Below are 25,584 nucleotides of genomic sequence, written 5' to 3'. Positions count from 1 at the left end.
GAACCAGCTAATCTGGCTGACTCAAGCTGCTTAACATGGAAAACAGTTTTATTGATTGCTCTGACCTCTGCAAAAAAGGGTATCTGAGTTGCAAGTTCTTATGGTGAATCAATCGTACCTCATTTTCCAAGAGGACATGGTTTCTTTGCAAACTAATCCTTATTTTATACCTAAAGTGGTATCCGAGTTTACTTTGCCAAACTGTACATCTGCCAGTTTTCTTTTCTGAACCTAAAATGAGAGAGATGAGATTCTCCATACCTTGGATGTCCACAGACACCTCAGGTACTATCTTGACAGAACTGAATCTTTTGAATCATCAGTTCAAGTGTTAATTCCTTATGAAGGAAGGTAGAAGGGACAACCAGTGTCAAACAAACTGTTTCCAAATGGTTGTCTAAGGGTATTAGCCTTTTGTTGTACTCACTATGACAAATCTGTTCCAGGCAGGGTCAAAGCCCACTGTATAAGTACCTTGGCTTCTTTTATGGCTTTTTGGAAAGGGTTGGATTCTTGAAGTATTCTAGAAGCTGATACTTGTTCCTCTGTATATACTTTTACAAAGCACTATAAGCTGGATTCCTTCTTTAAGTCTAGACCATGGTTTACTAGGACTATTCTCCAGTGGCTCCTGCACCCTTCTCTTTCCATATCCCAAATGTAGTTGGCATTGGTAATCTACTCATCTAGCTAAGGCTACTGAAGCAGTGGTCAGTATGAAGAACATAGTACAGTTGTGTATGTTGAACTTAGCATAACAGTAGATGTTCAAGCAGTCACTGCTGCAGTAGCCACACTCTTCCACCATTACCCTTGTTTTTAGGTATATTTTTTATGCCAGGGTGTGGACATTTAGTTTTTGTTATTCCTAGCCTTGCCCTTTCAAGTCTCAGCCTTCCTCTCTGTACTGGCAGGAAATCTCTGAAGGGCTTTGTGGCCAAACCTGCCTTTTAGTCATCTCAGCTTGAGCTGCTTGACTGTAGATGGTGCCTTGAAGCTTTGGGAGTTGGATGGGTGGCAGGATATAACCCATATAGCTAAGGCTACTGCAGCAGTGATCATTCGAACATCTACTGTTGTGATAAGTTCAGCTTACACAAGTGTACTGATGGTTGTTTAAATCTGTAATGTAACAAACTTCATTGTATACTTGTAAGTTTGATTCCCTTAATTTTTTCTTGCAAACCGTATGGTTGAACAAGTCATTTAACCTTGAGAGTACTCGTGAGTCAACCCTAAAATGATTCACTTGTGATTGATAGGCATAACTTGTTAGGAAATGGAAAAATGAACAACACGTGTTAAATTGAACAATGCTGTGCAATGTTGTAATTTTGGGTCTGGTATTTTTTTAAACGTGGTCCTATAAAGAAATTTTAAGGTAGCACTTTTGTCTATTAAGAGAGCTGTGATTTATTTTGTACTCTTATGGTTATCTGGTCTTTCTTCCTAGTTATGTTTTATTTTATTACAGAAATAAGTGGTCATCTTTCCAGTCAGTTTGATCCATTTAGAGTTTTAAATTGTTGCAGTTATGCAACAGTTATGCAGAACTTAACATTTTGGTCGATGTATGATTTTTACTAGTGTTTTTTTTTCTGCTGACTTTAAAATTCATACTGTTTCACTTTTGGTGGTTCTAACTGGCTGAAGCATTTTCTTTCTAGCTTCCTGAGGATCGTGGATGTCCAACTGATGGAATCATCACTAACAGCACCTTTATATCTCAGGAAAGAAAAAAGATGAAAAAATCTGAAGAAAGTTCTGATGTTTACTATGAAGTCTCAGGTCATAATCAGGATGCAGAGAATGCTGAGTATGAGAGGGACAGAAGAGCTGCAAGCATAAGCAGTATGTAGTGGGAGAAGTTTTGTTTATGTTCTTTGTAAATTATAAAATTAAATGTCATAAAATGTGATATGTAAATATATAATATAGTGTACTTTTTACCGGAATAAAATGTCATCCCTGTAGGGTACTGTTTTTTGGTCTTAAGACCCACATATGCTGGAAACTAAACATTTGATGATGTCAGTTTTTATTCGTTCCTCAACTCTTGGGTTTGGATCCAATCCTCAGATATGACTCATTCACTTCTACCAGCTGGTGGATCACTGAAAGTCTCAAGCTCCTCACTTTCTTATAATGTGGTAGTCTCCTAACATACCTCAGATCTCATTTGCTCCCTTATCGTACGGACGTGGTCACTATTTTACTCTCAAGTTTAGTCACTTTTTTGTTGTGAGTGAGAATTTATTACATCTTTATAACTTTGTATTCTGTATCTTTGGATATTTGTACCTAAGGACAAAACCTTTTAGAGCAAGGAAGTACCAGACGACGCCATGATTATAGCAGCAGCCACAAAGAAGGAACTAGCAGAATAAAGTTCCTCTGTCTACCCCCCCCGAACAGGGAGTCTAAGGCACTTGACAAATTTGGGTAGCATGTTTATGCTTCAGCAACATTTGCTCTTCAGTCACTGAACTATTTGGCACACTTCACAAGACTCCAGTGGGATTTGATTAAAGAACTTACCAAATCCCTCACTGGGACCATATCCTCCCAGTCAGAGAGAACTGTTTCCTCATAGATGGTGACCTTTCAGTCCATTTCCAATTCATCCATGAGGCTTAACTCCCACTCAACAGAGGGTACCTCATGGACAGCCAGTTCAGGCATTTCCATCAGAAGGCATGCCTGGATGTGCTTGTGGGTTCTTTGCAGAACTCTTCAAAGATTCCATCATCAATACCGTCTTTGATAGAAGTTCCTTATTTGGCCCCAAAGTGAAAGACACACTCTCTAGGTGTGAGCAGGAAGGTAAAACCTTGTCTGCTGTTCATATGCTTTTTTCGACCCCTCAGCGAACCTTCCCTAAGATTGAAAAAGGCAGGCATAAAAAGGTGATTCAGGAAATCCCAGGATCCCTTCCAAGATCCACATGGAGACAATTCCCCTAGGGGCAAAGGGGGGAACTTTAATGGAAGATGTTATCCACACAGCAGAGAAAGTCCTCAAAGCCAAGGATCTAGAGGTACTTTCTCTGACAGGTCCTGTCCATGGTTCTGAAAGAAGGCTTGACTGTCCATTTTAGGAGGAGGTCAGAGGTAATTTATTCCTGCACCAGAGAGCCTGGTTAGAAATTAGAGAAGGTTCATGGGTGCAGGGGATAATATTCAGAGGTTATATCATACCATTTTCCCATCTACTCTCTTTGGTTTCAGAGAAAATCTATGATGTTCCACCCAGTCAGAAGAGAGCAGCAGCAGCACTGGGGAAAAAAATTCATCCAAGAGTTCCCCCCAGACCAGAAAGAGTTGAGAACTTACTCAAGATTATTTTTAGTGGCAAAGAAAACTGTACTAGAGACTAATTTTGGATCTTAGGAATCTGAATCAAAGTTCTGGATGGTCAAGGCTCAGTCCAATCTGCCCTTTCTGCCCAAGGATGAATGGATGTGCTCGATAGATTTTCAGGAACATGCTCTCTCACCAAAATGAACAGGCAGTTCAAAATTCTTCTCTCTCAGTTCAGCTTCGACTCATCCTTTAAGCTTTGGGTTCCATGTCAGTTGCAATCATTCTGGTGTCTTTTGGCAAGGTACCATATGAGAATTCTTCAGTGGACACTCATACCTTGGTGGTCCATTCTTCATCAGTTATTGTCCAGTCAGATCAAAGTAACTCAAGCTTGCAAAAATGATCTTCTGTTGTGGATAATCTCCTCCCAAGTGCTAGAAGGTAACGTCTTTGTTCTCCCTCAACTCAAAGCCATAGTGACTATGGCCACCTCCAAGATTGGGTGAGGGGACACTTTTTGGGAAGGTCAGTCCAAAGCACGTGGTCCGCCGAAGAGGCCAGCATGCATATAAATGTCCTGGAAATGAGAGCTGTCCTTCTAATATTGCAGGCCTTTTAAGACCCTCTCCCTGCTGGGACAGTTGCAATTCAGATAGGCAATATGTCAGTTGTCTTGTACCTCTGCAAACAAGTGGGAACCAGATCCTACCCCCCTTTGTCAAAAAGCTATAGGAGTGTATCAAAGGGCAATCTCATCCAATCAGTTTCTGACAGCAATGCACATTCTGGAGAAAACCAGTATGATTGCAGACTAGTTGAGCAGGTGTGTTCTGATGCCCCCATGCGTGATCTGTCAACATAAAGGTGGCAGAGAAGATAATCCATCAGTGAGAGCAACCCCACTGTGATCTCTTTGCATCGCCTCGAACCAACAAATACAGTAGATTCCTTGCCCTCATCCCCCCAAATGGGGGAGTCACTGACAGATGCTGTCCTTCACAGTTGACCCACTGGTCTCCTTTATGCCTATCCCCCATTATCTCTAATTCCCAAGTTTCTTTAGAAAGTATCTCAGTTGAAGAGCACAGTAATCCTCATCACTCCTTATTGGTTTCATCAAATTTGTTTCCCCTTTCTTTGATCTTATCTCATACATCTTCCATGGATTCTGGATCCAACTCATGGCTGGCATCCCCCAAACTTTCCAGAGCCTAAGAAGAAACTTTCTACTTAGAATGCCAGTTAAAAATACCAGTCTTCTGTGGAGTGTGAATGTAGTCTTATAAACTTTAAACCCAATCTCCATTTGAACCTTCAGCTAAAAGTGAGCTAAAATTTCTAACCTGGAAAATTATCTTTTTATTTGCTATTACTTCTGACAGGTGAATATCAGAATTACAGGCCTTGTCTTTTTAACTTCCTTATTTGATCTTTCATAAGGATAGAGCATCCTTATGAACCATTCCTTCCTAAGTTGGTGTCAGAATCCAATATTAATCAAAATATCAGTCTTCTTTCCAAATTTTTCAAATAAAGGAGAGTATATGTTACACCTATTAGATGTTTACACTTATGTTTTTCTTTTGTTTTAGAAAATAATAATTGTTTTTCTTTTTCAGATTCTAAATTAGACAAACCATTTTGTAAAGTGACTTTAGCCAAATGGTTAACAGACTGTATTACTTTTGTTTATAACAAATTGGGCATGCCTTTACTGAAATCACCAAAGGCACATTTCACTAAGTCTGTGGTGACTTCTTCAGCCTTTTTGTCTAGACCTTCATTGGCTGATACTTGTGCAGCCGCAACTTGGGTTAATCTTCATACCTTTATTTCTTGTTACAAATTGGATCAGGTCCCTAGGATAAGACCAGCCTTTGGCTCAGTGGTACTAAGGAATATCCTTCCATAAAGACCTCCCAAGATTTAGGTAGCTGGGGACTCTGTCCCAAGAGGTGACAACATCAGATAAAGAAGTTATGTACTGACCCAAATGTTCCACTTGTGTTGTTCATTTTCACTCTTCCTCAATTTCACTTCCACCAACCCCCCCTCCTTATTATCTTTTGGAAGGTTTAAAGATTGTAGAGAAACCATTGCTCCTTTGTCTGAGTCCCAAAGTCTGTTATTTTATTCTTTTACAATACTTTACAGATGTGAGGGGCAGTAAACAAGATCTAAGGTATGTTAGGACATTACGGCATTATGGGAAAGGAAGGAGCTTGAGAGTTTCAGTGATCCACAAGCTGGTAGAAGCATCCAAGTCAGATCTGATGATAGGATCTGAACCCAAGAGTTGAGGAAGATTGAAAATACCCATTCTTGGCATTGTATGTGGGGAACATGGTGACAAATACCTGATATGTTATCATACAAGTCATATAGGAGTCTCAGTAACTCAATGGATAGCACCCTCAGCTTTGTTGCAGAATGCTGTGGGTTATATTCCTACACCAGGTAAATGGATTCATTTTCCAATACTGACATTGCAGTGCAGCATATGGGGATGGGGGTGCTGCAGTCATATCTGTGCTGTCCTTTTCGAATGCGATGTTAAACTGAGGCACCGTCTGTCTGATTTGGTGGTAGCTTCAGTAGATGTAAAACATCCCATGGCACTTGTCGAAAAGAGTAGGGGAAGTTCCTGGTGCTGGCCCAATTTCCCCTAGTCAGTATGAATACCACTTTGTGTCTCCTCCAAAAAAAAGAGGCCAATGGCAAAGTTGTACTAACAAAGTCAACTTACTGTAAATAAATAATATGTGAATACATACAAAATTGCTGTAACTTATGAGCCCACTAACTGTATATGTTATGTAATCCGTGTTACAGATAGAATGATACCATTAGGCAAAAGCTTTCAGTGTGCCTCAGACCTCTTATCCCAAAGCTGAAAAGGTGACATAATTTACCCTGGCTTTAATACTGAAGAGATAACTGCAAAAGAAGGCAATGCTTCTCAAGGAGCATTAAGTGTATCACTCTCCCCCTGACAAATGTGCTATCAATCTAGCTTCTGTTTGTATTGCATTTAGTGACTGTGTAGCATCCTTCTGTCATCCTTCCTGTTTCGGTGATGACAAAGTTTTATTACAGGGTCATTATTAATTTTGATAACTGTTAAAAATTTCATGTTGATCCATTCTTGCCACAAATTACTTGGTATTAGTGTCTCGAACAAATTACTTAGTCATGATTTGAGATCCAGCCTTAATCCGATATATCTTAACAGTTTGAAAAAAAGTTCTGCTTAGAATGATGTTATATTTAGATATTTTAAGAACTACCATGAATATGAACATACGTCTCAACTGTCCAGATTTTCGCAGAGACTCCAGATTTTTGCCTCATATTTTTGGTTTGTTCCTCATAAAATCTCTGGTTTTCTGGCAAATCATTGGGGTGATCTGAGGATTGAAGTCACTAAATAAGGTACTTTTCCATTATCGGGGCAACACTTATAACACACTCAGTATTTGATAAACACGTGAAACCTGAAAGCAGGTTAGTCACTCTGCAAAAATTTCCTTTATGGTCATTTCACCTGTAAGCGTTAACTACTTTATATTTAGTTTATATTATGTGGAAATCATGTTTAGTCTCCAGCACATTTGACACATGCACCCTTTTCTGACTGTTTCATGACATTAACTGATGGGAAACATTAGGTACAAGAATACATGGCTTGTCTACAGAGTCTCTCTCATTATTTCATGAACGGCTGAAACCAGATTAGTCCCACTGCAATACATTACCTTTATTTGGCGTTAGACCTACAGTTTAAACATCAGACCATAACTTTTGAAGTGTACTCCAGTAAGAGTTTTAAATAGTGTATGTTGTTCACCGTTCCACACTACAATGGATGCAAATCATTCATGTCTACATTTTAACTGGTATTTACGGTAAGTAATGCTGAACCGTTGTAATTTTTTAGAAAACTTTTTATAAGCACAAAGCAAGGCATTCAACTATTCTTTAAGTTGGCTGAAGTTATTAAAAAGCTATCAGTAAGTGCTCAACACTTTTGACATTTGTTCCACATTATGTAAGGTTGCCAGTTATCCAGCACAGAGTACTTTTAAAAAATTAACAACTTGTTGCTGAAATGATGTGTTCCCCCAACTGATATTTTCAACTGCCACTGTAGTGCATAAAGTTGTCCTCTTGCTGTAATACAGCATGATTTGTGGATTTCAGACATAATTCGGGAGTCACACTTGAGCGAAAGGTATCCCCCCCCCCAGAGTTCATAGACGGCATCCTGTGTCGGTGAAGCAGTTCAAGGCGCACCCCACCTCTGAAACGCTATCATGTAGATATACAGCTTCAGGGCTAACAGCTGTGCGATCATTGTGTGGTCGTGCTAGAAGCGTTGCCCTGATAATGGAAAAGTACCCTAAATAATGACATACATTTTATGTTTCAGACTTCATATCCTTCAAAAATGCATGCAAAGACAGATCCTGTTATTCTAGCAACTTTTTAAGTTTACACGAGCAACCTTTAAAATCTGTCCCTATTTTTGGGCCTTTGTTCCCCCATTATGTCAGTCTTAGTTCAGATTTATTGCACTAAGAGGTTGAGAGGTATGACCATGAATTACCAATTGTCCATATGGTTATTTTACTGATGTTCTTCGTGTTTCACTGTTGCAGTCATAACTGTAGGGTGTTCCTGCCGGCAGGCAGCCCGAGGTCGGCCAGAATCCCAAAGTCTGGGTCCGGCGTCGGCTGTACCAGCAAGTACCCTGACGTCAGAACGCAGAGGTATAAAGCTGACAGCCGACGCTATCTTCTCCAGTCTTTCTTGCCGTGCGGTGGAAAGCAGCTCACAAGTCGTTGGTTGGCATTTTTCAGACAACGTGCTTTGATTGTCGTCGGTCCGAAGTTTTCTACTTCTCTTCTCAAGCTAAGTACCCCGTTGGGGAAACTTTTTTCTTGCTCCTCCGATGTCAGAAAAAGTTAATAATTGTATATCGTGTGGAAAACAAATACCTCATAAAGATTTCCACTCTTACTGTCTACCTTGCTTAGGCCCTGACCACGACGTTTCTTGCTGTCGGTTCTGTGCCAGGTTTAATTCTCGTACTATTGAGCGTAGGTACGATTGGGCCTTGAATTATTTTGGTAGACGATTTAATTATAGGATGTTGTCGGATACTTTACCGACAACCGGAATTCAGAAAAAATGCAAAGACAAGGATAGGCCTCCGAGGTCCAAACATGATATTTCGCAGCCGGAGCCAGCTTCGGGTTCGGCGGTTGTCAGTGAGGCGCTTTTGCAGCCCCTGTCGTCCGCCACTTCAGAACCGATGGCCGACACGGACTCCCATGGGGAGCCTTCTAGGCCCAGTATTTTATCTGCTGCAGGACCTTCGGACGTCGCTCCTTCAGATGGGTCTGGAACCGCTGTGCAGGTACCGGCTTCTGAGGGGGTTTTCAGGCCTTCTAATATTACTATTTCTACAAAGACAAAGGCAAAGTCAAAGACTCCTGTTAAACCAAGGGTTTCTTCACAAGCTGCCTCGGATACAGCTCCCAAGTCCCAGAAGCAATTACTTTGGATGGCTGAAGACTTACTTACAATGATTAGGGGTTCTCACCCTCCTCCTGAAAAAAGGCCTAGACAGGATATTCCTTATGATTCTTCTGATCAGGCTTCTGTGTCTTCTGTCTCTTCCTCTGACCAGGATTATTCTTTTCCTCCTTATGAGGATTCTGATGCAGAGGACTCTATTCCCTCTGCTTCTCCCCCTGAAGATTTCTCTTTTGGGGAAACCTTACATGAGATGAGGGAGCATTTTCATTGGGAAGGTCAGGATTATTCTGCCTCCAAGAAGAGACTTAGGGAATTTCTCCTTCTCCCTCAGCACAGACCTTTGGCTATTCCTCCTGTACTTGATATTGTGGATGATGCTTTTTCTGAAGCTAACCTAAATCCTGATTCTTTGCCGCCTACTCCTTCTAAGCCTGATAGATTTTACAGAGTCCCTGACTCCCATCAGTTCTTATTTAAGAACCCTTCAGCTGATCCTGAAACCATTTCTCAGGGTTCTAGGGCTGCTAAGGCCGCTTCATCTAAAAATCCTATTCCCTCTGAAAAAGATTCCTGTGCCTTGGACAGGTGGGGTAAAAAGGTTTACACTTCTGCTACCCTTTCTATTAGAGCTTTAAATTGCCAGTTTGACATGTTCAAGTATCAGCAGTTTCTTTTGTCTGTTCTAAAGCAAAAGCTCTCTACCTTTCCTGCATGTGCAGAGGACAAGGAATTACAGGATGTATTGCATGCAACTGAACAAGTTAGCAAACATAGTTTACATTGTGGTTTTGATGCTTTGGAAGCTTCTTGCAGGGCCGCAGCCTCTGGTACTGTTATCAGGAGACATGCTTGGCTTCGTGAGCAGAATTTACCTGAATAGGTTAAGGCTAAACTGTTAGATGCCCCTGTTCAGCATGATGTTTTATTTGGGTCCAAGGCTGAGGAGGTTATTAAAAAGATGGAAGAAAAAGCAAAGTCTATGCAGACTGTTAAAGATTTTTTGCAAGTTCAGCCTCCTAGATTTTCTAGAAATTGGCCCTCCAAAAATTGGTCCTTTCCCACATCTGACAGGCCTCAAAGGGGAAGATATAGACGCTCCAGAGGTCGGGGACAGGCTCAGGCCTCTTACAGGTCCAGACAATGGACTGCTTCTTAACCTAGAAGGGGAGAAGACAGACCTCAATCTCAAAAGAAGCAGACTCAATGACTCTCTCCGTTGGGCTACAGGTCCTCCTTGCCTGGAAGCCCCTCTCGGAGGAAAACTTTCTCTTTTCTACCAAAATTGGACTCATATTACCCAGGACAAATGGGTTTTAGACGTGATTTTAAGAGGCTACAAATTCCACTTTCATACTCTGCCAAGGTCTTCGGGTTGGCCGGATCTGCCAAAACATCAATGGTCAGAGGCCTTAAATCAAGTGGACGCCTTATTGGTCATGAAAGCCATAGATCCTGTTCCACTTCCAGAGATGGGAAAAGGTTTTTACTCCAGACTATTTCTGGTCCCAAGGAAACAAAACTCATGGAGACCTATTCTGGACCTCTCAGTGTTAAATGCCTTCCTGGAGATTCCAAAATTCAAGATGCTTACTCTGCAACAACTTCTTCCCATGCTCCCCCAGGATGCTTGGATGGTGACATTGGACTTGAAGGAAGCCTATTTACACATTCCCATCAGACAGGAACGCAGAAAATACCTCAGATTCAAGGCAGGTTTGAGACACTTTCAATTCTCTGTACTGCCCTTTGGCTTATCTACTGCGCCCAGAGTCTTTACCAAGTGTCTGGCTCCAGTAGTAGCTTATTGCAGACTCCAAGGAATTCAAATTTACCCCTACCTGGACGACTGCCTTATTCAGGCAGACAGCAAGGATCTTTTACTTCAACATCTGCAGTTTGTTCAGCGTCTTCTCCTACTACTGGGATTTTCAGTGAACACAAAAAAGTCACATTTGATCCCCTCTCAACAAATGATCTTTTTGGGGGCTCTTCTAAACACAAGCTTACAAAGGGCCTTCCTTACTCCAGACAAACAAGTACAGCTGGCATCAATTTTCAAAACCTTGGCTTCTTTAACTCAGCTCACTGCAAGGAAATTCCTGCAGGCTTTGGGCTACATGGCTTCTTGCATCCTGTTGATTCCAAATGCTCAGCATTACCACAACCTGGAAACAATGATACCTCTGATTCCCTGCCTCCAAAAAGAGTTCCTTTGGTGGTCCAGGGCTTGTGCTTTAAACGAAGGGAATCCCTTTCGTCTATCTCTTCCTGCTCAGATCATAACCACAGACACCTCGGATTATGCTTGGGGAGCTCATTACCTAAACAATTGCCAGCATGGTTATTGGACAAAGAAGCATCTCCCCTGGCACATCAACTTGAAGGAAATGTTGGCAGTCCAAAATGCTCTTCTAGCCTTCCAGAATCTTTTGCAACCAGGACATCTTCTGATTCACACAGACAATACCACAGTCATGTGGTATATAAACAAGCAGGGAGGCTCTCACTCATACCCCCTTTGCAGACTAGCCATGAGTTTATGGGACACAGCTCTAAATTTGAATCTGCAACTTCAAGCTCAGTTCATTCAAGGAAAACAGAATCTCTTAGCAGACAGCCTAAGCAGAAATCTTTTGGATCCTCACGAATGGATGCTAGACCCCAACTTATTCAGCAGGATTACGACAGTTTGGGGTTGTCCTCAGATAGATCTGCTTGCATCCCATCTCAATCATCAGCTGCCTCTCTTTTGCACCAGGGCCTTCCACAAAACAGCTTGGAAAGTGGATGCCCTGTCTTTCAGCTGGAGGAATCTTTCGGGATATGCTTTCCCTCCTCTTCCTCTTCTGCCTCGGGTACTACTGAAAATAAAACAGGACAAGCCCAGGATTATCATTTTGATAGCTCCAAATTGGCCTCGACAGTTTTGGTATCCAACTTTAAGACACCTGTTCTTGGAGCCTCCATGGATTCTGCCTCTATTTCCTTCTCTTCTGTCCCAACATCAGGGTCAGATGCTACACTCTCAAATCAAGACTCTTTGCCTGGCAGCTTGGCTCTACAAGGCCCCTTGATTCCTTCTGCTTTACCCAAACAAGTTTTGGATGTTCTCTTAGAAGCTAGGCGCCCTAGCACTAGAATATCGTACGCTTCTAAATGGAAAAGATTTTGTATTTGGATGCGGGATCGAGGTTCTGATACTCTTTTACCTGACATTTCTTCCATTTTACTTTACCTTTCTGACCTTCTGCTTAAGGGCCTCTCCTTTTCTTCCATTAAAATCCATGCTTCTGCTATCTCGGCTCATTACAACACTGATCCCCCCATTTTCTCTCACCAGCTGGTGAGACAATTTTTGAGAGGGGCTAAGAATTTAAGACCTCCTAGAACTCCTCCTGTTCCTGCTTGGGATCTTAATTATGTTTTGGAAAAACTTACTTTACCTCCCTTTGAGCCTGCTGCTTCTTCGGACATCAAGTTCTTATCCTGGAAGACAGCTATTTTATTAGCTTTGACTTCTGCCAGAAGGGTGTCAGAGTTGCAACCTGTCATGGCTGTGGAACCATACCTTATTTTCCACCAAGACAGAGTTGCCTTGAGGACCAATCCTACATTTATGCCCAAGGTGATTTCTAAAGTGGCTTTAAATCAGACTGTACACCTTCCTACTTTCTTTCCAAATCCTCAAAACAAAAAGGGAAAGGATTTTGCATTCATTGGACGTACACAGACAGCTACGGTTCTACCTGGACAGAACTAAAGATTTCAGAAAATCTGATCAGTTGCTTATCTCTTATGCCTCCAGTTCTTTAGGCAAGGCTATCTCTAAACAAACTGTTTCCAAATGGATTGCCCATGGGATAAGGTTTTGTTACTCTCACTTTGGGAAGCAGATTCCTGGTACTGTTAGAAGTCATTCTACTAGAGCAGCTGCCACTTCAGCAGCTTTTCTCAGAGGAGTTCCTACCAAGGACATTTTGGAAGCTGCCACTTGGAGTTCAGTGCATACTTTTTCTAAGCACTATAATCTCCCTTTGTATTCTAAGTCTAGGGCAGGTTTTGCCTCTGCTGTTTTGCAGGGCCTTCTGGCTGCCCCTTCTACATAACCTCCTCCCTCATCACAGCTTTGGGATTCCACCCTACAGTTATGACTGCAACAGTGAAACACGAAGAACATAGTACAGTTGTGTACACCTACCATAAATGTAGATGTTCGAGTGTCTTCACTGTTGCAGTCGGTGTTTCCCTCCCACCTATCCCCTCTTATCTTCCTCTTCTTTTGTGGTGTATTTGTGTTTCCTTTTTGGACACCTTTTTTGGTTATTTTGGGGGACTTCTGACATCTGGGGCAAGAAAGACTGGAGAAGATGGCGTCGGCTGTCAGCTTTATACCTCTGGGTTCTGACGTTAGGGTACTTGCTGGTACAGCCAACGCCGGACACAGACTTTGGGATTCTGGCCGACCTCGGGCTGCCTGCCGGCAGGAACACCCTACAGTTATGACTGCAACAGTGAAGACACTTGAACATCTACATTTATGGTAGGTGTACACAACTGTACTTTATCTGTCATTGTTTTAAACAGAAGGAAGTTTGTATTCTTTTGAAACTTTGGTGTGTGTGTGTGTGTGTGTGTGTGTGTGTGTGTGTGTGTGTGTGTGTGTGTGTGTGTGTGTGTGTGTGTGTGTGTGTGTGTGTGTGTGCCCGTACTGTAACATAATGTGGTGGTTTCTTAGTAAAATAATGCATTAAAACGATGTACAATAATGTAAATAGTAAGTTATAGACAAATGTAGCTTTAACACTGATGTACATAATGTGTATAAAGGCTGTAAATAGAACCATATATGTCATCCTGTTAATGTAAGAAATCTCTTTAAAGCCTAAGTGGGAATGGGGGTGGGGACAAAGGCCCAAAAATAGGGTCAGATTTTAAATATTCCTCTTACGAACTTAGAAAGTTGCTAGAACAATGAGATTCAGTGTTGTCTGTTTTTCTCAGATTCAGCACATGAGTTTTTGGATTTGATCAGATTTGACCTCTCCACTGATTCTGGAGCTTCTCCAATCTAGAGCTTTGACTCCTTCCCTACCCATAATTCCCTCCACTCCAGCTTAGTACCGCAGATCTTGTTTGCCACCTGAAGACTTTGGATCCTTTCTATGAGGGCTGTTCAATCAATCATATATCCTTTGCATTAGTAGCTCTTTTTTTTCCTCTCCCTACAGAGAGATTTATCTCTCCAGGTTTTAGCTTTTCTGCTTAATATTTTAAGTGTGTACATTTTTATAGAGTTCGTTTTTCAAGACGTAGGCAGTTAGGGTAGTTAGTGTAATAATAGTACTAGTAGTTCATATAGTTTTTACTTTTTGGTGTGTTCATAATTGTCAATTTAGCACATTACTTAGAGTGTATTTTTGTAGCAAAAATATTGAAAGTGATACCTAGTTTAGAGTGTGTTTGTCTTGTAAGTATTGATAACGGTGCCTTCTAGTGTTATTTATTATTTTCCAGTGTACCTTTATTCTGTTTAATTCTAATTCTTCAGATAGACTCAGTCGTAATTCTTAAGCTAGACATGTCTGATAGCCTGAGATTCATGAAGTGTTCTAACTGTGGGCAGAAACTCCCTCCCCATGATCCCCCTACATTCTGTGTGTACTGTTTGGACTCTTCCCACCTCAATACTCAGTACCAAGCTGTACATCCTTTAGGTCCAGGGCACTACAGACTAGAAGAGAGAAGCTCTTAGTTAAGGGCCTCCTCCCTCCATAAACAGGGTCTTCTATTTCTACTGCTTCTACCTCTTCCACTGGTACATCTCCAGCTAGTAAACAGGATAAGAGCAGATCCAAAGACAAGCCAACAGAAAAAGAGAAAGAAAGAAAAAGAGAAAAGTAAAGGAAAAAGATTAGACTGAGTAAGAAAACTCAGACAGAGTGGTTCTGAAAAATCAAGGAAGCATTCCCTGAATCTGATGGTGACTGGGCCAGATCCAAAAAAAATCCTAGAAGGTCGAAACTGACAGTTTCTTGGGTCTGTCCCTTTTCTCCTTGGTCCAGTTTCTTTCTGGATCCAGTAAGTCTGAGGTTACATTCCTCAGTACTTCAGGAGCAGTGGCATACCTCTCAACCTGGAAACATCAAAAATCTGGACAAAGCCCATGAAAAATGGGTACAAATCTGTGTGCTGATTAACATAAAATTTGCATACATAATTACGTAACCCCACCACTCCTATGGAATTGTGGGATATATGGCACCAGGGTCCCCCTGCAGCCATTACAATGTCCCCTTATCTGGATATTTCGCCCCATTTACCATAAGCACTAATGTGCATACTGCTTAAATTACTTCTACAATGATTATTTGGATTTTATTTTTACATTTTATAGCACAATGCACAAACACTAATTGACATCTGCTAAAAAAAGCAATACTGTCTTACAATGTAAAACAGGTTTAGCATTAACATTTCTCTCATTCATTGAAACAGCACTGAAACCCACACCATGTCCAAAGAAAATGCATCAGGCCACAGTGGCCAATGGTGGATAAAGATTACCTTTGGGCTGTTTTCAAATCATAGTCCCCTAGCACACAAAACAAGAAACATACATGTGTTCTTTGATACACCTTCCTGACTTTATAAAATTATATTCATTGTATAATACAGCACACTTGTTAGACTTAGAGTGCATTTTAAATTTATTGTTTGAACATTTTTCCAGTAGGCAATGAAACAAAATGCATGAACTAATAATGACAAAACTGCCCAACTCAGAACATTTCCATCATAAAAGTCTACTTCCACAACACATTTATTTATATATGTATATGTGTGTGTGTGTGTATGTATATATATATATATATATATATATATATATATATACACATACATCTTGCATAGCTTCACGAACTTATTTTCAGTTTCAGTTTTTTGCTTGACTTACTGTGATTTGTATTATCAGACCACCAGAACAACTTAATAGCTGTAAATGCACAACAAAATAAACTAGGCGAACTGCATGTTTTAAGACTTCCGATTTTTAGTCCAAGTACTAACAGACCCTCTCCTACATTCATCCTGAAGCATTAAGACTATCATTGTAATCCAGGTGCTGTTAACTGACTAATCTTGCTTCTCCACTCTCTGCAAAGGAAAAATGTGTTTTATCTTGAATGCTGGAAAATGTACTGTACTTGTTTAAAAATATTTTCTTATAATGCAGCACAAAACATAATAATTATGATTTTCTGTTACTGAATTTGGGTTAATGATATTTTTTGCTCTTTCCTCTGAGGCACAAATGCCCTTGTGCATGACATTTTCTCACTTCTGTTGTATTTGTAGCTGCACCCTTGACTTGTTATACCCACCCCCTTTAAAAGTACAGCAACACAGTACAGTATCAGCAATGCATCTACATACTGTGGGAGTAGAACCCACAGCCTTCTGCATCAAAAGCAAGTATTTAACCTGTTATGGTATCAGCAATGCAAGCAGACTCAGCATATGCAACACTAAATGTTTCTTCCCCTGTGAAGCTCTCAGCTCCTTGTAAAATCCACTCTTCACTCAACTGTATATCTCAACTTTGGAGCACAAGAAATCTGGAAAAAAACATTTTTTTTTGGGGGGGGGCAAAAGCCCAAAAAACAGGGACACATTTTAAACATTACTTTTTGGAAAGTTGCTAGAATAAAATGTTGTTACCACCATGTGTTTCACTGCCAACTCTTGAACCCAGGGCCCTGTGCACTACAATCAGAGCAACATACCACTATACCGAATCAGCAGTTCCCTGAACAATAGGAAGACTGAAACTTAAATGGCTGTCATTTAGTGAATTCAATTCCCACTTCTCACCATGGCTCTCAACCTCTTACCACAAAAAACCTGGACAAAGCCAATAATGGGGGCATATAGAATTCACGTCTCACTTTTCACCATAGCTCTCAACATCTTAGCACAAAAAAAACTGGACAAACCCAATAATGGGGGAATACAGCACCAAAAATAGGGACAAATTTCAAATACTGATCTTATAAACTTAGAAAATTGCTAGAATAAAATGTTTTGTGTTACATGTATTTTCTGAATATAGTCTGAAATTGAAATGCCTATCATTATTTAGTGAATTCAATCCTTCACTCATTTGCCACAAAAATCCACCACATATTTTATGAGGAACAGAACAGAAATATGAGGCATAAATCTGTAAAGTTTTCACAAGTGGTGGTGAGTATGGACTTTAGGGTCTTGTTACCTGTACCCAAGGCACAAAGTTTGAACCTGAGTACTTCCTCTAGCCACCAGATATATTCATATATATATATATATATATATATATATATATATATATATATATATATATATACACACACACACACACACACACACACACACAGAGCTATTAATGAATGAAAACGGCCTCTGCTTCTAATTACACACACCCTCTGCTAGTAAAATGGACTCTGCTTCTAATTACACACACCCTCTGCTAATGGCTAATGAAAACGGCCTCTGTTTCTAATTACACAAACCCTCTGCTTGCTTGCAATAATGGCAAACGGCCTCTGCTTCTAATGAATAAAAACGGCAGCAGCAGCATAGTCAGCCTCACACACCTCTGCTGTGGCAGCTCTTCCTACCTCTGCAGGCAGCTCTGCTTCATCCATTCCTCCGGTAGGCACACACCCTTCCTTCTCATAACGGCAGCTTGCAACAGCATAGATATCCACCCTTGATTCTCGCTCGCAGCAGCATAGATATCCACTATTGATTCCTGCTAAGGATTTGGAACCTTTGAGCAGCCGGAAATACGTATATTTGAGCCCTTCAGTTCAATTCCGACAGGCTGTTTCTGTTTCAAGAAGCTGATGTCATTGCACATGTAATGCCGTCAGCTCAAAAGCCGGGAAATAAAATTTAAAGTTAAGCACCAGGAAATCGGAAATTAAGGGTTGCCACTTGGGAATCATGGCACCCCATTATTTGGACCCCAAAACTCTGTAAAAACCAAGTAATTCGGTATGGTTGGGAGGTATGAGCAGAGATACTTCAGACCACCCTCAGTGGCTTCTTCTACCTGATCATCCAGAAGCTTAACCGAACAAGACATTGACAGTATGAAGATGATGTGGACATTCCTTAGAACACAAATCCAGCTTTAGGTTCTCTTGGTGCCATCCCCTGTGAACGCACCAAGTCTTGAACCAACTACCTCTGCTCTTATTTCTCCATTCTTGGTCTGCCCTTCAGACTAGACTACCTTGGAATCCTACTTGCCCTGGGGCACCTTTGTTGGAGCCAACAGAGCTGCTTCGGCTCCCACAACATCCCTTTCTCTTTTGACTCTGATACATTTGGACCTGGAAGAGATTCAGAGCTGAAGCATCAGTGCTGGTGATTGAGGGGGATGGGTTTGCACCAAAGTTGTGAGAATCATCCCTCCCTTTTGGATCCTCAGCACTCAGTAGCTCAGATCCGAGACTGGCTTCAGGGTTGAGACCCATCAGCACTGAGGTCTGTGTTCTGTCTTCAGATGGCAGCTTTAGCCTTCAAGCCCTTTTGACCCCTCATTGGCCATGGAAGGACACTGATGTGATGGAACCAATCCCCAAATGGCCCGACAGAATATTGGCAGCTCCAAAAGAGAGGAAACATTGGAGCAAAAGTCCACCGGTGGATACTATGGTGGTAGCTGCAGCCACTAAAAAAGGAACTGTTGGAAGAAACTTCTTCAGTCCATCCCCTAACAGAGTCTCGGGTTGTCGACCAGTTTGAAAAATGGACATAAACTTCAATAACTTTTGCACTGAATTTTATGAGTGATGTTACTAGATTCCAGAGAGACTTGACCAAAGAACTTTCCAAGTCTCTGGATAATCTGCCTGTTCAGCAGACTGTGGACTCCCAGCTTTCTACCCTCCAGTCTACTTCCAACATAGCCATGTGACTGCTTTCTTTTTTTAATGTCTCCATATCGTTTGGGTTTCTAATACCATGATGGGAGAGGATCCCATTCCTAAGTCAAAGTATGATTATAAAGTTCATGAAATTAGTATTGTTTCAATCTTTGATGTCAGCCTAAAGTGCTCTTCACAGCACCCGCAACGTGCCCATTAATGACTCCTGCAATTTGCACAGAGTTACATAGATTGGTAACGTATCTAAATACGATTGTGGATTCTTTTTTATGAGACCCATTGCTCTGACTACTATTAGAACTGTCTGGATATCTTTATTCCACATTGCTCTCATTTCTGCCTGCAGATCCTGGTATTTTATGACTTTGTGTGCCTCTGTATGCAAGACAGTAGTCACTGGGTGTGGTGATTTCAATGATCAATGCTACTTTTGTCTTTTTTTCTTGGACCACTATATCCGTTTTTTTCTAGCATCTGTCTTTTGAACTGTTGGTAATGGGTGATCCCATGTGATGTAAACTTGATCATTTTCTAAGATGCTTTGTGGCTCATGTTTCCAATGTTTCTCAGCCACTTCAGTACTGTAATATTTGCACAGTCCACAGTGCAACAGTCTCGCCACATTATTATGCCTTTCAGTGTACAGTGCTTCTGCCATTAGTCTTTTGCAACCAGCAACTAGGTGTGTGACTGTTTCCAATTCAGTTTTACAAAACCTACATTTGTCTGTTTTTCCCACATGTTCAGTGGAGTTTGTAAACCAGCATGTATGTAGCCCACTATTTTGAGCTGCCAATATTAACCTTTCATCTCTTGGTTTGAATTTGCCTCACCTCAACCATTCCTGCATTCATTCCTGATCAACATGAGGTTCTTCCAGAAGTTTTCTATACTTGCAACTATATTTATGGATTTTCCACCTTTCTTGCATTCTCATCTGGTCCTTCACCTTATATTCCTTATTTTGTTTTTTGGCACATTCAGTTGCTGCCTGATTTTTATCTACTTCTGGTTCGATTTCCATTCCTGTTTGACGTCGATATGCTTCTGCTAAATTAAGAGAGAAGTCATCTTAGATTTATTCTCCTCATGTTTCAAAACTTTCACTACATTTGGATCTTGTGAGGTCACTAGATATGTGTGGAGTCTCGCAATTGCAGATCTATACATGTAATCAATTTCAAGGAGGCTCATCCCTCCTTTGGAACAGGGAATATATATTCTTGCTATATACTGATTTTTATAGATCATTTGGTGAGCATGGAACATCCTTCTTGTTTTAATATCTAATCTTTCCAATACATTTTGGGGCCAGTAAGTCACTCCAAAACTGTAAGTTAGGACAGGAAGAGCAAATTAGTTTACAGTTTGGATCTTGTTCCTAGATTTCAATGCTGTTGCAGCTCTTGCGGTATGTAACTCATGGGCTAGAACTAGGAAGGCACTGTTAGACTATTGGTCTATGCTTTTACTTATTGTTGCCATACTTTTTATTTGGAATGTTTTGATAAGCTTTATATTCCACACTAGTGTGTGTAGTATACATATTCTTAGTGCATCATGTATGCCAAAAGTCCTGACATTTTAAGTTTTGCTGGTTGCACAAAGTCAGTCTTTTGAGGCATATTTACTCCCACTTAAAGGCATAACATTCTGGTGGTCTGCGCTTTGAGCAAAACTGAAGCAGTTTTAATTTAAGTATTCTTGTTGTGTGTGCTGTAAGCTTAAGTGTGGAGTAAACCTTTATTGCACCTGGTATTATATTAAGATTATGAACATTACTGCTGCAGCTGAGAGTATGCCAAAACCATGGTAATGCCAAAGATGGTTCCACTTTCGAGACCATTGACCAAGGAGGAAGACATTGAGGCATACATGATGGCCTTTGAGCTGTATCCCCACCAAGAGGGTGGGACTGGATTGGCTAGGTTGGAATTAGTTTATCTTTACAGGGAACCTTTAAAGTCTTTATGGACATGGAATGGACCAAATATCAGGACTGATTAATTGTCGCCAAAAGAAAGAATATAAGGTGCAGGATCAGATGAGAAGGTAAGAAATATGGAAAATGCATAAATATAGTTGCAAGTATAGAAAACTCTTGGAACAACCTCATGTTGATCAGGGTCGAATGCAGGAATAGTTAAGGAGAGGTGAATTTAAACCAAAAGACAAAAGATTAATGTTGACGGCCCAAGATAGTGGACAAGATACATGTTGGTTTAAAGAGTCCATTGAACATGTGGGAGAAACAGACAAATGTAGGTTTTGTAAACCAGAATTGAAGACAATTGCACATCTTGTTGCCGGTTGTGATAATACTGATGGCAGAAGGATTGAATATTGAAAGGCATAATAATTTGACAAGATTGTTGCACTGGGGACTGTGCAAATATTACAATACTGAAATAGTAAGAAACTTTGGAAACATGAGCCACAAAGCATTATAGAAAATTATGGTTTATATCACATGGGATCACCCATTACCAACAATTCAAAAAAAAGATGACAGAAAACCAGATATAGTAGTCCATGAAAGAAAACAAAAGTAACATTGATAATTGAAATTGTTACACCCAATGACTACAGTGTCTTGTGTACAGAGAGATAGTTATAAAATACTAGGATTTGCAGGCAGAAATGAGGGCAATGTGGAAAGAGGATATCCAGATAGTTCCAGTAGTAGTAGTAGGAGCAATGGGTCTTATAAAAAAGAATTTGCAATTGTACTTAGATATGTTACAGGTACATGTAATGTTATTTGAATTGCAAGAGTCAGTACAGGATATCCAGATAGTTCCAGTAGTAGTAGTAGGAGCAATGGGTCTTATAAAAAAGAATTTGCAATTGTACTTGGATATGCTACAGATACATGTAATGTCATTTGAATTGCAAGAGTCGGTACTGGGCATGTTGCGGGTGCTGTGAAGAGCACTTCTGGATAACATTAAAGATTGAAACAATATTAATTTCATGAACATTAATTTCACAAACTTTAATCGTACTTTGACTTAGGAACGGGGTCCATTAGAAAGCAAAAAGACTTGGAGAAATAAAAAAAAAAAAAAACAGGACTATGTTAAATACTGTGTGATTCTGATCAAGTCACTTAACCAGACAGTGCTCCTATAATGCCAAGGAAATGGAATGTTGCGTCTTGTCAATTTACCTGAAAAAGCTCACTCAGACGCTGTCATAGAATTCTGTGATGGACAGGTTTGTTTGTTTTTGTTTTCATACAGTTTATATTGCTTCATTGACTTCTGTTTTGTATATTGTGATATATTTTCTTTATACCGTGTTTTACTTGTATTCTGGATTCAGTTGCATATTTAAACTAGGAAAGAGACGACAGCTGTGTCTCTTGTGAGTCACATTGAAATTAGAGCAGGTCAATTAAGGGTAAATGTTAAGTTGTCAATCTCGCCTTCATTCTTGCTTGATGGGTTCGGAGCCGATCCTCGGCTCCGACTCGGCACTTTGCTAAGCTCGAGAGTCACTTTTACCAGCTCGAGGCAGCCCCATATCCCATGATGCAAGGCGGTAAGTACCCAGATCTCATTTGCCGCTTCGCTGATGAGGTCCTCCTTTTGCCAGCTCCTGGTAAGTGTTTTAGATAATACTATTTTTGCCCCTTTTTCACCTTAAAACTTTATATTTAACGTTTTTAGTTTAGATTAAGTCCCTTTCTGACTAGAAAATCCCTCACTCCTTAATTTTTTTAGTCAGGCCTTCTCCCCTCCCATCCCCCCCCTTGTTAGGGTGTGTGTGTGTGTGTGTGTGTGAGAGGTTAGTTATCTGATTATTTTTGGGATAACTGGTTCTTGGGACTGTGTTGTGTGTGTTTCTGCAACCATGTCCAAGGAAAGGGTCTCAGGCTTTAAGAAGTGTGACTCGTGCTGTCAGAAGATGTCTCTGACAGACGGTCACACTTCTTGCTTATACTGCCTGGGACCTCTCCACCTGCAGGACTCCTGTGCAATTTGTCATTCCTTTAGCCAGAGAGTCCTGCAGGAGAGGAGAAACAAATTGATTTTAAGGGGCCTACTTAAACCGGAGGGCTCTCCGGCTAAGTCGGCTCCGAGTAAGACTTCCAAGTCTTCCAAGGCCCAGGCTTCTGTGTCTAAGCCTGCGGCCTCGGTTCCGACTCTTTCAGAGTCGAGATCGGCTCCGGCTAGAGCCGATCCTGGTTTGCACAAACCTTCGGCACCGATGGCTATCGGTCCCGATACTGGTTCGGTCACATCGGTGTCTGCTCCGATTGGTTCCGACCACCATGTGGCTCAGGCTTCGGTGTCGGTGCCGACCGGCTCCGACACCCTTACTTTTATGTCTGTATCGGCTCCGGCCGGAGCCGATGCATCGAGACCTTCTGTCGGTGCCGAAAAGTCTTCGGCTCCGACTGCATCCATGGTTTCGTCGGCTCCGATGGTTCCTTTGTGGAAGAGGTCCAGGTCCCCTTCCTTGGAACCGATACTCTCGGCTCCGGCCTCACCTCTCCTCTCGGAACGGAGCCATCGGAGCCGATCATCTAGGTCATCCAGGCTTTCTGACCATGATTTAGAGAGGGTGGTCATTAGATTATTAAAATCACAGGCACTGGCCCAAATGGTACATCGTCCGTCTCAACAGATGACTATTAGTCCACACCCCCTTGCAGTTCCTCCTTCGACTCTACCTCAGAGTTTGGAGCTGGAGTCTTCGGGAATAGTTTCTGCTATGGCTGAGGGACTGATACCCCCCCCCTTCTGCTCCCTCAGCCTCTACTCTTATCTCCTCTTCGAGACCTTCCTTAGGGGGATTCGGTGGTCGGGCTTCCCTGGTCTCCTCCGAGGGGGTGAGTGGCATCGGACCCTTGTCCGACCCCACTCTTCCCCTTGGAGCCTCGGCCTTGGTGAGCTCGGCTCTGACATCTGCCTCGGAGCCTTCCCTTTCAGTGGGCCCTGGAGTTCCGGTTTCTTTGGAATGGGTTCTCTCGGACCTCCCTGGGAGGGGAGCCTTCGAGGTGATGAAGAGTGTGCTGGCCACTGGACTCAGCCAGCAGTCTGTTCCCTTAGCTCCTCCCTCTACGGTGCCTGTCGATATCTCTGCCATCTCTCTTGCTCCCGGACCCAGAGATCCTCCGCCTCAGGTTTCCCCACTGGGAAGAACCCCCTCTTCCGAGGATTCTCCTGATCAGTCAGGGGATCCTCAGCGCAAGAGGACTTGTAAGAGGAAACACGTAGACTCCCCGAGTCTATCACTTCAGATACCGACTTAGATGAGTCGGAGGGATCTAAGATCCCCTCTGAGGATGTCTCCTTTTGAGACATCCTAGAACTCCTTAAACAGAGGAAACTGGCCTCCAATAATCCCTCTGAGGATGAGTCGGTATACCTGGAGGCGTTTGGATCTCGGCCCTCCACCTCCTGGGTGTCTCCGCCTTTCGACCCCCTTATGCAGGTTATTGCTCGAAAGGCTTGGGCTGCTCCTGACTCTGTAGAGCCAGTTCCTAGGAGGCCTTCTAAATTTATTACTGCCCCTTGGACAAGCAATTCCTTACAAAAGGTGTCCCTGCTGATGCCATGGTGGTGGCGGCTGCCACTAAGAAGGAACTTGCCGATCCTTCCCCACCTGTCCATCCTCCTAATAAGGACTCTAGGACCATGGATAGGTATGGTAAGCGGATGTTCTCTTCAGCGACCTTTGCTATGCGCTCGCTGAACTACTTATGTCACTTCACCAGACTCCAAAGGGACATCCTTAAGGAGCTAGGTGAAGTAGTACAGGATCCCACAGCTGCAGGGGCTCAAGAAAAAATTGCTTCGCAGCTAGGAACCCTTAATTCTATTGCTAACTCCTCCATGCGACTGATATCATATGCAGCAGATGGAGCGAGTAGGGCCGCAGGTACAGGTGTGGCTCTTAGACGCCAAGCCTGGATGCAGCTCTGTAATTTTGCAGATCCCTTTAAGGCGTCCTTCACAAACTCTCCCTTTGCTGGGTCAGCTTTGTTTGGCCCTCAAGTGAAGGAAACATTGACCAGGTATGAGCAGGACGGCAAGACTCTTTCTGCCGTTGGGGTCCGTTTTTCCACCCCTTCTAGACTTTACCCTAAAGGACAGAAGGGTGGCAAAATGTGGTTCCGCAAATCCCAAGGAGTCACGCCGGATACACGTGGTCAGTTTACCCCTAGAGGCAGAGGGGGTAACAATAACAGACGCTGCTCTAGAGGCAGAGGGGGTCCACAAAACCAGGGAAGCAGAGAGCCTCTCTCTGACAAGCCCTTTCAGCATCCCTGAGATGTTGCCCGACTGTCCATCCTTGGAGGCAGTCGGGGGAAGACTATCGCTGTACCCAGAAGCCTGGCTTTCCCTCACTCAAGACAGATGGGTACAGTCGATCATATCCGAGGATTATAAAATTCCTTTCGAGGAACTCCTTTCTCTCACTCAAATTCCCTTCCAGATGTACCACCCGGTCTAAGGGAAATTGCAGAGTTAGAAGTATTAAAACTTCTACAAAAAGAGCCATTCAGCCAGTTACAACAGACCATTCAGAGCCCGGAATCTACTCAAGGTTCTTTTTGGTCCCCAAAAAGACAGGAGACTGGAGACCAATTTTGGATCTCAGCAGACTCAACAAGTCTGTGAGAAAGACAAGATTCCGAATGGTCACACTTCAGTCAATTCTGCCCTTCTTAGAGAAGGACAACTGGATGTGCTCAATAGATCTTCAGGATGTGTACTATCACATAAAAATTCACAGACGCTCCAGAAGGTTTCTCCGCTTTCGGCTGGGGTCCAGTCATTTCCAATTCAGAGCCCTGC

At 42.0% G+C, this 25,584-nt stretch overlaps 1 protein-coding gene across 1 annotated transcript in view; it reads left to right on the top strand.

Annotated features, from left to right (window-relative positions):
* LOC122815150 (probable E3 ubiquitin-protein ligase HERC1) overlaps positions 1-25,584 on the top strand; it is a 5,886,073-nt gene that overhangs the window by 2,266,153 nt on the left and 3,594,336 nt on the right. Inside the window, exon 22 of the mRNA XM_044087407.1 lies at positions 1,668-1,851. Coding sequence (XP_043943342.1) covers positions 1,668-1,851 — 184 coding nt within the window. The remainder of the gene's footprint in view (positions 1-1,667; positions 1,852-25,584) is intronic.

Source organism: Protopterus annectens, chromosome 1.part1, assembly GCF_019279795.1.
Source record: "Protopterus annectens isolate FY-2018-M chromosome 1.part1, PAN1.0, whole genome shotgun sequence".
In the NCBI taxonomy this organism is placed as follows: domain Eukaryota; kingdom Metazoa; phylum Chordata; order Ceratodontiformes; family Protopteridae; genus Protopterus; species Protopterus annectens.
This window is presented reverse-complemented; position numbering and strand designations above follow the sequence as displayed.